At 46.3% G+C, this 14676-nt stretch overlaps 1 protein-coding gene across 2 annotated transcripts in view; it reads left to right on the forward strand.

Moving 5' to 3' along the window:
- Positions 1 to 14676, forward strand: part of FOXN3 (forkhead box N3) — a 221934-nt gene that overhangs the window by 37293 nt on the left and 169965 nt on the right. For both annotated transcript variants that reach the window (XM_021679814.2, XM_021679815.2), the window contains exon 2: positions 13225 to 13361. In XM_021679814.2, the coding sequence (XP_021535489.1) occupies positions 13225 to 13361 (137 nt within the window). The remainder of the gene's footprint in view (positions 1 to 13224; positions 13362 to 14676) is intronic.

The following is a 14676-nucleotide window of genomic DNA, read 5'->3' on the forward strand; positions in this document are numbered from 1 at the left end:
ATCCCACAGGCCATGTGATCCCAACCCCAGAAGTTGAGTGTGATCTGGGGCTGTGTTTGTTCCGCCAACAAACACACTCTTGGATGTGTGTGGATGATTCCAGTGACACAATGTTAGGGAGCTTAGCTTTCTCTCGCCCATTTTAGAATATGTCTGCCAAAGCAAAAGCCCTTTCTCTCCTTACTCCCTCCAAAAACTTCTCTAAAGTAGCACATGATTTTAAGAATCTCCTTCCTGCCAGGTGAATTCAGAGACCCTGGGTCCCACCTGGGGGAGGGAATGTAAACATTTGCACAAACATACACAAGTGGTCCCACTTTGTGGGATTCCATGGGTCTTGGTGCAGATGTTGGAACTCTTTGAACCATATGCACAGATTTGAAAACATGGCCAGCGGGCTGGATTTTCTCGTGGAAGTGTCATGGTTTGGTGGAAAGATGGAGGCAGCTCTGGAAACTGAGGCATGAATCCTGGCTCTGGCTCTTGCCGATTCTGGTCTGGGGCAAGCCCCTGTCTTTTTGGAGCCTGTTTTCTTGGCTATAAACGGACTTAATCTCAGATTCCTTCATGGAGTTGTTCAGGGCCATCTGAGCGATTGATTGTTTTTGAAATTTGCTATACAAACGGAAAGGTGTTTTGTCTGCTGATGGTCACGTACCAACAACACAAATATAAAGTCATAATAATAGGACTGGTAACTTTTGACTTTATTTCTCCTCTGACATGAATGATTAAAATGTGTGTGTATCAGAAAGCATTTGTGTGTGTGCACACCCATTAAAGGATGTATATTACTTACTACAGTAGATGGTCCCCAGATCATTTGGCTTCACTTAAGAGCGTGTGATAGGGTTTTATTGCCGCTGCCTACGTACGAGGTGATGTTTGTAGCAGACTCTCCTTTTGGTGGGGAGAGTATAGGTTCCTGAGTCAGACTGCTTGCATTTGACCCGAGGCAAGTTAGTTAACCTGTCTGAACCTTAACTTCCTTATCTGTAGGGTCCCTACCGCTCCCTCCATTCTAGGGTTGTTGGGAGAATTAAATATGCACGAAAAATGCTTGGGGTAGAGCTTGGCACCTGTTCGGGTTGTCAGTTAACGTTAATGGTTGTTCCTGTTATCGCTACCATCACCACCACTACTCAGATGTTCCAGGGTACCCTGAGTTCCAGGTTCGACTGATATTTAGGCCAAGTGACTCAGCAGTATACTGAGTGAATTAAATCTTTTTGTGTGTAAAATGTCTACGGATAATCAAGGGCTGGCTGTTTCGGGGAACCTTAACGGATCATTGTGGCATGGTCTGAGGCTGGTATCAGGGCACCTAGCGTTCAGATCCCCCCTTCCCCCTGCCTGCGGGGAGCTCCAGAATACTGGCTACAGGTGCCCTTACTGAGATCCCTTTCAGGACTCATGAAGTGGTGGTCAGAGAGTACTTTTATTTACACTCTCCAATGAAACGTGCTGTGTGCAGTGTTTGTTAAACCGGAGATGTTCCCCTTATGCAGCGTAATCAGGTAACTCCTAACCCTTGGCCGACTTTCTCTCTCATTTGCTATCATGTCGCCTTGTGTAATTGTCAGTTATTAACCTGATGAGCTTCTGGTTCAATCTCTGGAGGGCTGTGTTTTGTGTCCTGTGCCTCAGGTTGTAGTTGAGTTCTCAGGCGAGCTGAGAAGTGTGCACTCACAGGTGCCCTTACGGCCCTGTACCATTCTTGGGGGGGATCACTGTGCTGGTAGCCCAAATGAATCCCCAGAGTGAGCAGGGCTCAGTTTGGACACTGGCCCTTCCAGGTGACACACATCGAAGTATCACCGAAACTCAGCGATCTGCATAGGTATGCAGATACGGAGGTTGGCAGCTCCCACCTTCTGTAGAACCTCACGGGAACACAGTTTGTCAGGAAGATAGGATGATGAGGTGGAGGACCAGTGTGATTTGGCTTGGCAGGACTCTGAAATTGGCCTCGAGGACACTCTGTGTGAGGCCAAGGGGCAGGGTTTAGACACCCTTGTGCCTTGGCTCTAGGCAGCTGCGGGTCAGGTCGCTCAGCCTTCGCCACCGTTTTCATGTGGTTTCACATGATTCCTAGGGTCCGGGTCAGCTTGTCTTTTTGGGTAGATTCTGTTCCCTTAAATGTTTACCTCAGTGCTGATCACAGGATTAGTTCATTCTCCCGCTCCCGAGGCTTTGCCTGGGGCGCTGGGAGGCCTCAGTTCCTTTGGAATTCTGGATTTACCTCTTCTTACCAGCGGGCTTCCTGACACCCCTCCCCCACCCCCAACACCTTTGGCCTTGCCCTCTGCTCCCGCAGGCTCCATCCGTATCCCGACTAGCACAGTGTCATTGCTCCTTGTCACTTCTCCCACCTGGGTTGGGGCTGGTTTCACCTTTGTCTCTGCTACAAATGTCACCACGTCAGACCATTTGTTGAAAGGATTGCCTCTGTTACTGGTATACCCGTACTGAAATTGAAAGGTGCTGGAAAGGCAATCTCTCCCTCCAAGGGGGCCGAGTTGGTTGTAGCAAGATGCTGCCGCCAAAAGCTGGATTCCCAGCCTCGGAACCCCAGCACGGGCCGCTTGTGTGGACCATGAGGGAGACTGGTGACAGTTTGGGGCCGCGGCCAATGACCACCTCTTACAAAGCAAACATACAAACAAACCAGTAACCCAGGGAGCCTGTTTTCCTGAGAGAGAGGGTTCTTACGATTGTCTTTTTAAAATAAAAGGTCATCTCTGTCAGGTTCAAACCCAGTACAACCCCCCCCCCCGTAACTGTAACTTTTACCTAGCCAGGTACATTCAACAGCTTTTAGTTATGGAAGTAAGGTGATCAAATTATATGTGCCAATTAGATAAGATCATATTGGAACATTTAAAAATAGATGAGTAACTACTGACAACGAGCAGATAAAGTGGCACTGGGTGGGCCAGATGTAATCCAGCCGAGGGTGTCTCTGTCTGTCAGACCCACATGTGCCTTTATTACTCTCCACAAAACATTATTGTGTCAGTTATCATTTGCAGCATCTGAATCACTTTAAAGAAAGTAGAGGTACTGGAAAGAGTGCAAGCTCACTCCAAAACTAGAGCTGGCTGTCATCCTTCCCCTCCGCACTTCAAATTGTCTGTTGATCAAAGTCCTTTACTGGGTCTTGAACGTTGTTTTTTTTTTTTAAGATTTTATTTATTTATTTTAGAGAGCTGGGGAGTGAGCAGTGGAGGGAAAGGAACAAGCAGACTCTGCACTCACTGAGTGTAGAGCTTGGAGCCCAACGTGGGGCTGCATCCCACAACCTTGAGATCATGAGCCAAAATCAAGAGTGTGACGCTCAACCGACTGAGCCACCCAGGAGCCCCTGGGTCTTGAACTTTTAAAATAACTTGAGTTTCTATTTGTGTCAATGTGATAAAGGGTAAATTTACCTCCCTTGGTATCTATTAGCTTTAATAGATAAAGTTTGCCTTTTAAACTTCAAAAAGTGAAAAGGCAGTATGATATATGTCTTTTTATTCTACCATGTGTCCTCTTTGTCATTTGCTTATGCAATTTTTATGTTAAGATTGCGGGTATGATACGAACAACTATTATTAAAAAATTATAAAAAGGAATATATCCGCATCTTGGACAACTTCATCACATCACTGTACATTCTTGTTTCGTATCAGATGACAAATAAAGCCTACATTTGCATATCTTTGTTTCTATAATAAAGTTGTTAGCAGTTAGACGGTCATGAAGAATTTACTTATCCATATATTGTGTGTGTCAGGGAGAGCACACAGTATCTGGAATTCATTTGAATTCACCTCTTGGAAGTGCTGTAGCCTGGCTGTCATTAAAGTGTATAAAAAACCAGCTTCTTACACTTCCTGTGTGTTTTACAAGTGCTTGAAAGTTTTTTAAACCTCTCTGTGCCCATACTCCTTCTCAGCCTGCCCAGGTAACATGGTGAGCTTGCAGATCCGGGAGAATAGTTAACCCTTATCTTCTAACCATCCCCAAAGGACATCTAGATGGGTGAAACGAATTTGGAAGAATCCCAAGATTTAGTTGGATAAAAGCGGTGATTTTGCAGATGCCAATTGTTTGGCCTTCTGATATAGAGCACGACGGGAGGGGGGTGGTTCTGTGTGTGCATCTGTGTGGGTGTGCGTGTTCCCTTTTCTTTATTAGAGATCGCCAGTGTAGAGTTTGACAGTATCTATCCGTAAATATGCCTTTGTGGGTGGACACACTCCAGGTTTGCCCCCAGCGCCGCCCCAGTGAAATCGGACTGATGGGTGGTGGAGGGCAGGAGAGCAAACCGACTGCATCGAATAGCAAATGCCCAAGTCGCGAATGAACTGAGGACAGATTCCTGCAAAGCGGAGCTCTGAGAAACTCTGATGAACGGGTTTCCTTTAGCAGTGTCCACTCCCTTTGCCACACCTGGTTTTTCCTAGAGATTAATGTGGTTTTAAGGCAAATCTTGGGTTGATTTTGGTTTTATTTTGGTGTGAATGCAAGGACAGGATTGATTTTCCTGCAGTGACTAACACGCACATAGCCTGCTCAGCGTCTCCACTGCAGATGAAGCATTTACCCTGTGCCTACAAACGGTGCTTGCCCACCTGTCCCTGCTGCATTCCCTTGTCCTTCATCCATGGATGCTCATGAAGGAAGGGGGGTGGTTACGAGATAGCCAAGGTGCGCCCCTGACAGAGCTGTGGGGCGCTAGAACCACCACACAGCTCACGTCTCTGAATATTGTGCAAGTGATGTCTTAATCATTTCCATCTTTTGGAACATGTCTATAAAATAATAGCAAGACAGTTGCAGAATTGGGGGTGATTTCCATATCTGATGTTCAGAGGACACCTCGTTCAGGGGCTCTGTTTCCAGCTCCTGATGCTAACGGGCTGGCATGGGCCTCCCTGCCTGCAGGGGCCCCTCCCCAGGGTGGAGAGAGACTGAGGCACACGGGTTGGGGTCTTGAGTGAAACTTTTGTCTGGACCAGGGGTGTAATTTCTCTTTTTTCATCCCACCTCCTTTTGGGGGGAAAAAAGAGAGAGGAATGGGGAGAGCACAGTGGGTCAATAAAAACAGGGCCACACCACAAAGTTGTTAGGGAAATCCAAGTGTCTGACATGACTTCTTTTTTTAAAATCTTTCTTCTAGAGTAATTGTCTGTTTTGTTGTGGGAAATGAACAATGATCTATCTAGATAAAAATTCTTTGTGATCAGTTTTGTTCTTTCTCCTTCTCTCTCTCTTTCATGTACTTGGCTACTTCCTCAGATCATTTTCTTAATATTTAAAATTAAAAAATCCCCCTTGATGTCTTTACATTATAAATGACAGAATTTTAGAACAAAAGGGGCCTTTAGGAATCACTCACTTGCCAAGCATTTTGGTGGGGTACAAGGTCATTGTCATTTGTTAGCATAACTTTTCTCTGTTCTCTCTCTCTCTCTCCCTTTCTAGTATTTCCCAGCTTCCCCTGTGACTTCCTTTGACAGAGAGGAGAACTGAATTGATTAAATGCCTTTTACGTGCTGGGTACAGTGTTAGGTGCATTCTATGCCTGACCACATGTAAGCCTGACATGACTCAGAAAAGATAGTATTACATCTAATACAGAGGTGAAGAAGCTGCCAGTCTAAGAGAAGTGGTTTATTTCCAGTAACACAGCAGGGTAGCCGTGTAGACCAGAACCATGTAGGTCGAGCCCTTTGTTGCTTGGGAGCCATGTGTGGGATGCATTCTGGAACGTTCCCCAGGAAAGCCCTGGCATTGCGTCTGGCCCCTCTCATGCCCTTCACTATCTTGATAGGCCCGGGAAGCGTGAACGCAAGGGAGCGAGACTGGGGTGGGGGGTGCTTGGAGGGAAGGGGAAGGGGCTGGTGAGAACTGTCCCTAAGAGGTTGCACGTTCCAGCCGGCGGGGGAGGGTGGGGGTGGGGGGCTGCCCTGCACAGGGGGTGTGGGCATTGAGTGGGTCCGCAGGAGGGGCTGGCTGGGTGTGTGTGTGTGTGTGTGTGTGTGTGTGTGTGTGTGTGTTTGTGTACAGTGTTAACACCTTCCTCCCCTGCACAGCTCATCTCTGTCCTCTGTTGTCCCGTAGCCCTTTGGTCAGCTTGCGCAGTCTTTCAGAGTTGCTTATTGTTTGTCTTCCTCTTGAGGTCCCGTGCCTGAAAAAGTGGACCCTGTCTCTGTGTCATGGTGTGTCATGGCAACAAGTGTTAAATGACCTGCTTCAGAACAAGACCCAAGGGGCATTCTTTTGTTAGGCCCAGGGAAGTTGGAGTGGGTTTGTGACCTGTTGGAAGTCCCGATTCAGCCTGGTCTAGGGGCCGAGGATGGGTTTTCTGGGGAAGGAAGGAACCTGCCACCATGGGGGTATCAGCACCTTCGGCCCCTCTCTCAGCCCTCCCTGCCGGCCTCCCTTTCTCCTTCCTTTAGGTCAACTTGACCCTGGGGAGCCTGAGCAGGAGCCAGCTCCTGAGTAGAGGAGGAGCCCACCGGGGTGGGAGGTGGGAAGGCAGGAAGGCGGTGGGGGCCTGTAGGAGGAGCTCTTTCCAGAAGATTTTAAGCCCGCCCTCCAGATCCTGGGAAAACTTTCTGTATGTTGGGTTAGAATGGCAACTTGATGAAAAATGTCAACTTTGCCTCCCCACCCCGCCAGCCAATCTATAAAAGCTATAAGTGTCTTTTGATGAACGGTGAGTGGGACACTGGGAAGGAGATGGAGAAATGAAGGCCCACATACATTAATAAATCTAGCAACACATTCTCAAAGCATATGGTTTGATTTAGTCTGCGGTATGATTTAGTCTGACCACCTAATTTATAGAGGAGAAAATTAAGACCCAGAGACCTACCTAGTGAGGTGCAGCTCAAAGAGTATGTATTCTTAATACTGATGGGCTTACTAATTCCATCTGTACCTCCTCCTCTTCCGTCCCCCACTCGTCCCCTTTTTCTGCCTTGAAGCACTTGACTTAGGTCATCATCGGTACCCCCTCCCCAATCCCACAGGACCAGCCCAACTCTCTTAGCCCCTGAAGACCCCGTACCTGTTTTAGGTTCCCAGAACTACAAGCGCTTTGAGTCCGAACCCCAGGTTCAAGTTATCGAGCCATGGGGCGGGGGCAGCTAATGATGGGCTGTGTTTTTGTAAATCAGGTATTCTGGAAGCACAGCATGTCTGTCCTTCGTGCCTGTGGAAGGTCAACAAAGACCACATTGCCCTCCATGAGTAAAATATGTACACTGACCCTTTAAGAAGAGGTTGACCAACCCCACCTGTTGGAGAATCAGTTGATGTTAAACCTCCAAAGCCAGCCCACCTTAGATCCACCTATCTGCATCCCTGAGCTTCTGCTATAAAGGTGGGGGTCAGCGAGCCTACAGTGCAGGGAAGAGGGGGTGTATGTCCAGGAAGGTCGTTCAAGTACCTTGATTGGCGGTTCTTAATTCATAGATATCTCGAAGGTTATATGTTCAGATGAGCACTGAACTTCCTCCACCACTCCCCAGTCTTTGACCTAGTTAGTTGCTCAAACCAAACCATTCTTCATCTTTCTTCTTTACCTGTCACTTCCAATCCATTGCCGGGTCCAGTTGGTTCAGAATACATCCTGAAGCTGCCCTTCTTCCTCCTCCTCCTGCTGCCAGCTGGTCACCTCAAGCCTGGACTGTGGCATCAGCTCTTAACGGACCTCTGCAGGTCCTCTTGCCGCTTCCAAACCATTTATTCCTATGGCGGCAGGTCCCTGCCTTCTAACTCATGAATCATTATTTCCTTCACAGCAGGCATTCCAGTCTGTAGGGTCTTGCTTATTTATTTCTTTGCTTACTTACTTGCTGTCTTCTTCCCTCTCTAGAATCCGAGCTTCAGGAGAGCAGCACCTTTTTGTATTGTTTTGTATTCACTAGCGCCGCCCGCATGGTGCCTGGCATGTCGGGGGGGACCATATGGAGGAGGGAATGAACAAGGGTAGGTGGTGTTGGAAGCACCCTCAGAAATGGCAGATCAGAAACATCGAGAAGAATCATTTCAGATGGTGCACCAAGAACACATACCCAGCTCTCCACTGCATTTTGACCTGGGTCCTGCCTCATCAGCCCCGTTCCCCCAGCGTGGGGCATTATGGTGCTGGAAATGGGCTTTATCCCTCAGAAGTGATGGGGTGGGGGGAGGAAACCATTGTCCTAGACCAGCATGTACCACACGTCCTTGACCCAGAATCCACATACAAAGTGTATGTTTCTTTGTGATCCAGTGTGCACCCACATACATGTGTACGCACACGCACATTCACAAAATGCCACTCCAGTACAATGTTGTGCGTTCTAGTCTATGTGAGTCTGTTCTGTTCCACGAAAACCGTGCTGGCTGTGCCCCGTGACTTTGATTTCATGACCCATTAACGTGATAGCCCACAGTTTGAAAGTCATCTTTAAAATTTGGTACTCATCCTCAGGAATTCACAAGCCTTATGCAGAGCCCCCCAACGAAGACCCCTACATACGGCAGGCTGATGGCGGAGGTGCTGCGTGCGGGGATGGGAGAGATTCACGCGCTAGAACCGTCTCAGGAAAAAATGTTACCGTTACAAGTTAGATTTAAGACTTAATTTAGTTGTTGTTTTATCTCCGTTTTTTTTTTTTAACCTTCCCGACTAATCAGTTCTTTCTACAATATAGGTTTCCTCTTGTGTACTCATGTTTTTTATTGCTAACAAGGAGCTGTCTATTATTCTCCAGGTGCTTTTTAATTAAAACACAGAACTTGGCCTCATCCATATCTTCTACTCAATTTATTTCTCTTATTCCTCTCCTTTTCACGTTGGTTTTTTCAAGCTATATGTGTGTGTGTGAGAAAGATCTTCATTCAGAGACACATTTTGATCTTTATATACATGTATATGTATAAATGTCATCTTAAAGAATATCTGTACACAGAAATGTGTCTCTGAATGAAGATCTTTCTTATTATTTTGAATTCCTAAACATTTAATGATGCATGGCCCCCACAGTTGTCACAGGAAAAAAAAAATCCCTATTCTTCAGATGAGATGCAGAAATTTCTATAAAAGCCCTGACTCTGAACTTATTACACAACTATAATCAAATTACAGCTGCCTTTCCCCGGTGAGGGGCATTAAATGTAATTTTTCCTGTCCTAAGAAACTTGAGTATTCTCTCTGTGCATATTTCCATTAAAATTTTTTTCAAGTCGGCCTTTTTACTCTTCTATGCTGTTCCATGAGACCAAGGAGGACACTTGCAGATGAGATGCAGTGGCCAGGCTCTTTCTGTTCCTTTCAAGTTCTGTACGGTCATTGGAGGGGGTAGGCAGATGACAGTGTCCCTGCGGCTGTGTCCTGAAGATGCTTTTTGTGTTTATTTTTCTCTCTTTGGAAATTCTAAGTATGAGGTTTTTTTATGTTTTGTTTTTTTTTTTAAGATTTTATTTATTTGAGAGAGAGCGTACGAGAGAGTGCAAGCCGGGTGGGGGCAGAGGGAGAGGGAGAAGCAGACTTTCTGCTGAGCAGGGAGCCCGAGGCGGGACTCATCCCAGGACCCTGGGATCATGACCTGAGCCAAAGGCAGATGCTTAACCGATTGAGCCACCCAGGCACCCCTAAGTATGAGATTTTGAAATTCGTGTCTGGTCTGCAAAAACCTATCAGCAGTTCCAGATCTCTCTCCCGATGAAATGCAGAACCGATCAAGGTGGGAATCTTTATGACCTGAAGCCTGGGCAAGTGTCTGCGGTGAATGCCTGTTGTAAATATGTGCCGACCAGTTCGAAATTGAACCTCGGCTTGATGATCACTGTGTGAAGGCCTGGGCAAAAGAAAACCTGGAGCAGCGAGCGGCGAGGCTGCTGTGAGTCGAAGTGGCACGGGAGAAGTTACGATGGCGAGCACATGGAGTGAGCGGGGTGCGGGGGGCGGACGGGAGTATGCATGGAAATAAAGCGGGCGTCATAGAAAGTAGAAAAGCTCCCCACAGTGGACTTGCTAAGCTAGGACCAGCAGTACCTGTGAGTTTTCTCGAGGCTCCTCCCACTGCCACTCTCCAAACTTGGTGTTTCTTTTATGATGGATGGCCTTGGGAAAATCAGATTTGATTGATTGATTGGTTTTTAAAGATTTTGTTTTATTTATTTATTTTTTAGGGGGTGGGGCAGAGAGAGAGGGAGAGAGAGAATTCCAAGCACACGCCACGCCCAGCACATGAGCCCTACACTGAGCTCCATCCCACAACCCCGAGATCATAACCTGAGGTGAAATCGAGTCAGACACTTAACCGACTGAGCCACCCAGGCGCCCCTCAGGTTTGATTTAGTGAAAGGCATTGGATAGCCAGCTTTGCTCCCTTTCTTCTGTCAGAAAGGAGAGGTTCAGGACTTCATCCACCATTTCTTGAGTATGGGTAGGCATGTGACATCATGCCTTTGCTGGGGCCCCACACCCATCCCTTAGGGGGTCTTTATTTTGCCAACGAGGAAGCCAAGACTTTCTGGGGACCATGATTTGCCCAGGACCACACAGGAAACATCTCGATGGCTCCAGAATTCCTGGTTCTTAACTGTAACCCCCACCCCTGCCTCTTGAATCTGCATCGGTTACCTTGCAACCCATCCCCCCAGTTGTGGTTTTTTTTCCACTTAGTTCGTAAATAGTAATGTAGTATAATAAAAAAGATACTGGGGTGCCTGGGTGGCTCAGTTGGTTAAGCAACTGCCTTCGGCTCAGGTCATGATTCTGGAGTCCCGGGATCGAGTCCCACATCGGGCTCCCTGCTCAGCAGGGGGTCTGCTTCTCCCTCTGACCCTTCCCCTCTCATGCTCTCTGTCTCCCATTCTCTCTCTCAGATAAATAAATAAAATCTTTAAAAAAAAAAAAGATACTTAGGCCAGGATTTGGAGAAACCACATTCTTGGCTTACTGTTATTTGCCTGAGAGGGTCAATTGTCCTTCATGTCTTTGTCATATTTTTATTCCCTGTAAGATTAAACAGCCCCACCCTGAAAGCCACCTTGAAAACAAAGCCCTTAGGTTCCCAGAACTGAGATAATCTTGCAGAAATGTTTGGGTGGCTTGTGGGCCCTGGCCCTCCAGGTAGCTGGTTAGGGGCCTTGTGTTCAAGTAGATCTGAAAGGCTCCATGGGGAACCTTTGGTGGAGTCAGGCCAGGACCCACCCCCGCCCAGCCCCAACACACACACACACCAAGGAGTTACCAGCTTTTGTGGTTTGTTTCATGTTATCTGAATTTGGTCGTTGCTGGTCTGCCCTGTCCTCCCCCACACCTCTTCTATAAAGTGCGGTTTGCATCTATTTCCCGAAGGAAAGAACCGGTGGGTCCCCGCAGCTCATTCGGTGGCCTGCCTGCTTTCCTGAGAGTGTCTCAGCAGTGCCCCTCAACTATTCCGGGCTTGGAAATGTATGCATGAAAGGAAAGGCCACATAAGGACATGGAATTTTTCAAAGTTGACATTTTTCACGTTTTTACACATCCAGATGGTTAAACTGGAACGTTGGTGTTCTGCTTAGGCAGGTTGGCCTGACTGGGAGCTGTGTTTGGGCTCAGGCCTGTGCGCCCTGGGGGTGGAGGCTAGGGTGAAGGCTGGGGTGCATCAGAGGCCCCAGCCAGTGGGGATCTTGGCTTTTGGAGCAATTCTCTCTACTCAGGGCACCAGAAAGAGTTAATTCGGGTTCTGGCGCTCACTGATGTTGTGACAGTGAAGAATGTTAATGGGTTCTGTGAATCAGTTTGTAAGTAAACTACAGGGGGTGAACTCATGACTGAAATACAAATTTTTAAAAGCCTCTTTAAAGATTTTAGGAATAACTTACTATTTTTTTGTTTTGTTTTGTTTTCCTTCTAAGGGATTTTCTTGGGAGTTTATCCCCCCTCCTCCCCCCCCAAGAGTTAAACAGTTTTATTGTTTGCTTTCTCAATGTTCCTGTCCTACAATAGTTCTGAAAAGAAGAGAGTCAGTCCCTTGGCTGCAAGCATGGGGTGGGTGCGGGTTTATGTAATTTGACTTCTTTTCTCTCCAAATCAGTAAATATTTACAAACGACCTTATCAAACAGCTTGGGTACATTCGGTCACTTGAAAGCATGCGGGCAGAATAGTGACTGCCCATTGGCCTGCTGCCAGGTCAGTGGGCCTCACAGGAAGGACTGACTTTTTTTTTAAATAAAAATGTGGTCCACAGACCAAAAGTGGGCCTCAGAAGCAACTCTTTCCATGGAACCGGTTTTAGAAAATTTGCATTTTTAAGTTTGACTTCTAAAGATCCAACTTCTTTAGGCCTGGGGCAGAATACTGTGAACTTCCGCATCCAGAAAATAAATCCTGGCTTCTGGCTTAGTTGTTTCCCCCCCCCCCCCCCCCCCGATTTCTTTTGTTTCTTGGGGAAGGTAATTACAGAATTCCATTTGAAGCTTAAATGTCATTCTTTGTGAGTAAGTAGGAAAAAACAAGTGGATTACTTTCCGTTTTTTTGCCAAGTGGTGCCGAAATAAGATGGTTTAAAAACACAACTCTCGAGGGGTGCCTGGGTGGCTCAGTCGTTAAGCGTCTGCCTTCGGCTCAGGTCATGATCCCAGGGTCCTGGGATCAAGCCCCGCATCGGGCTCCTTGCTCAGCGGGAAGCCTGCTTCTCCCTCTCACACTCCCCTTGCTTGTGTTCCCTCTCTCGCTGTGTCTCTCTCTGTCAAGTAAATAAATAAAATCTTTAAAAAAATAAAAAATAAATAAAAACACAACTCTCGAATGTTTTAAACAGTGGCAGTGGGGGTTTGGGGGTACCCCGCCCTCTTTTTCTTTCCACATTTGAAATCTGACAAATTTAAAATGCATTTTTTGGAACGGGGGATACATATGTCCTTCAGAGTCGACACTGAAAAATAATAAAGGAATCTGAGTTTGGGGGCCATCAGGCTATGAAAATTACAGTATTATTGTACCAGCATCCCCTGGGAATAGCAGGCTCATTTCGTCTGCCACACTTAATCCAGGTAAGACCGAAGTGCATTTTATGGTGCTGTCCAGTCAGTGTCCAATATTACGTATTTCTGGCTGGCAAACAATGACAAGTAAGTGAGAGGCTTTTAAAAAATAAGTAACTGTGGTAATTGCTATTCATCTACTTACTGCAGAATACTGAATGTTGCTTTATTAATCATTTTTATGTTTTCATTTTCTTTGCAGAGCATTGGGAAAGGGTCATTGTGGTGCATAGACCCAGAGTATAGACAAAATCTAATTCAGGCTTTGAAAAAGACACCTTACCACCCATACTCACACGTGTTCAATACACCTCCTGCCTCTCCTCAGGCATATCAAAGGTAAGCAATTCAGACTTCCTTTTTTTTTTTTTGGTCTACTGAAGTTGCATTATTTTGGTGGAGACAGGCACTGAAACTAATTTAATAGGCTGTATGATATGAAAAATAACTATAGGTAAATGAGAAAGAAATGAGGTATTATTGGAGGTATACCCACTGTTGTATTTCCTGCAAACCTTACCGCTTCTGGCTGCTTCGGAGGAACGTGCTTAGAAGGCTTCACAGTGGGCGAAATACTGTCTTCCTGGGTAGAAACATTTACCAAGAAAAGTTGACAGCTTTAACATCTCCATGCGTCACGGTTTGTTGGGATAGAAGTACAGGAATGAGTCAGGTAAGCACTTCGGTCTTCCCAGCCTCTGACTGAGAGAGTCTACAGGTGTTCGCTGAAGGACTCACTTGATTGTTGTCATTCCTGGTCTCCATGTAGACGGTGCTCCAGAGTGATCATTTTGTTGTGGTTACTTGGTGTTTGCCTCTTGAAGGAGAACAACAGAGAACAATGGAGACTTTCATTCCCCCTCACATGCCCATTTGGGTTGAGACAGTGAGGTCATGGTGCCATTTTTACAAAGATGTAATTGGAGGGGAGAGTAGGAAGCCTGTCCCTAAAAATAGATAAATAAATTAATTAAATAAAATAAAGGTGTTTATGTTAGATTCCAAAAAAAAAAAAAATAGCCACATGACACAGATACAAATTTTAAAATCAATTTTATCTCACATAGTGGCAGGGTTGTAAATATATTCCTCACTCCTGGAAAAATATTTTTTTTCGTTTTTAAATGTAAAGAAGTGTTTCTATTGTAACCACCCAGTTGAGAGACCTTATCCTTGGGCTACAAGTTTATGTCAGTGAGGGATGGCGTGGATTCGTAGATTTCAGTGATTTTTATAGTCCACTTCTTTGCAGATTCTTTCCCTTGTCTGGTGTTTGCTCTGCAGAGGGGAGCACCAGGTGATCCTCTGAAACTGCATTAATGAAGTTCTTGTGCATCTTAGTTGAGAAGCATTCCATCACAGGCCCTAGACAATCAGTCTTCTGCTAGAGACGCGGAGGAACAGCTGGGCTCTCGGGGAAGACTGCTGTATGTCTGCCTTTGCTAGGCGATTAGCGTGATGGTAGCCATAGCAACTGGAGCATCTCCATAGTAACGCGTAGCCGAGACAGGTGCAGTTGCATCACAAGGCTGCTTGTTGCCTGGCAAAAGGACAGGCCATTAGTACTTAGATATACGCTGTTGCCTTAGAAACAAATAACCCTACATAGCAACTACAGTTGGTTTGAAAGATTTGGGGGAGGAAAAAAAAGGTT

The sequence above is a fragment of the Neomonachus schauinslandi genome, chromosome 9 (genome assembly GCF_002201575.2).
Source record: "Neomonachus schauinslandi chromosome 9, ASM220157v2, whole genome shotgun sequence".
In the NCBI taxonomy this organism is placed as follows: Eukaryota; Metazoa; Chordata; class Mammalia; order Carnivora; family Phocidae; genus Neomonachus; species Neomonachus schauinslandi.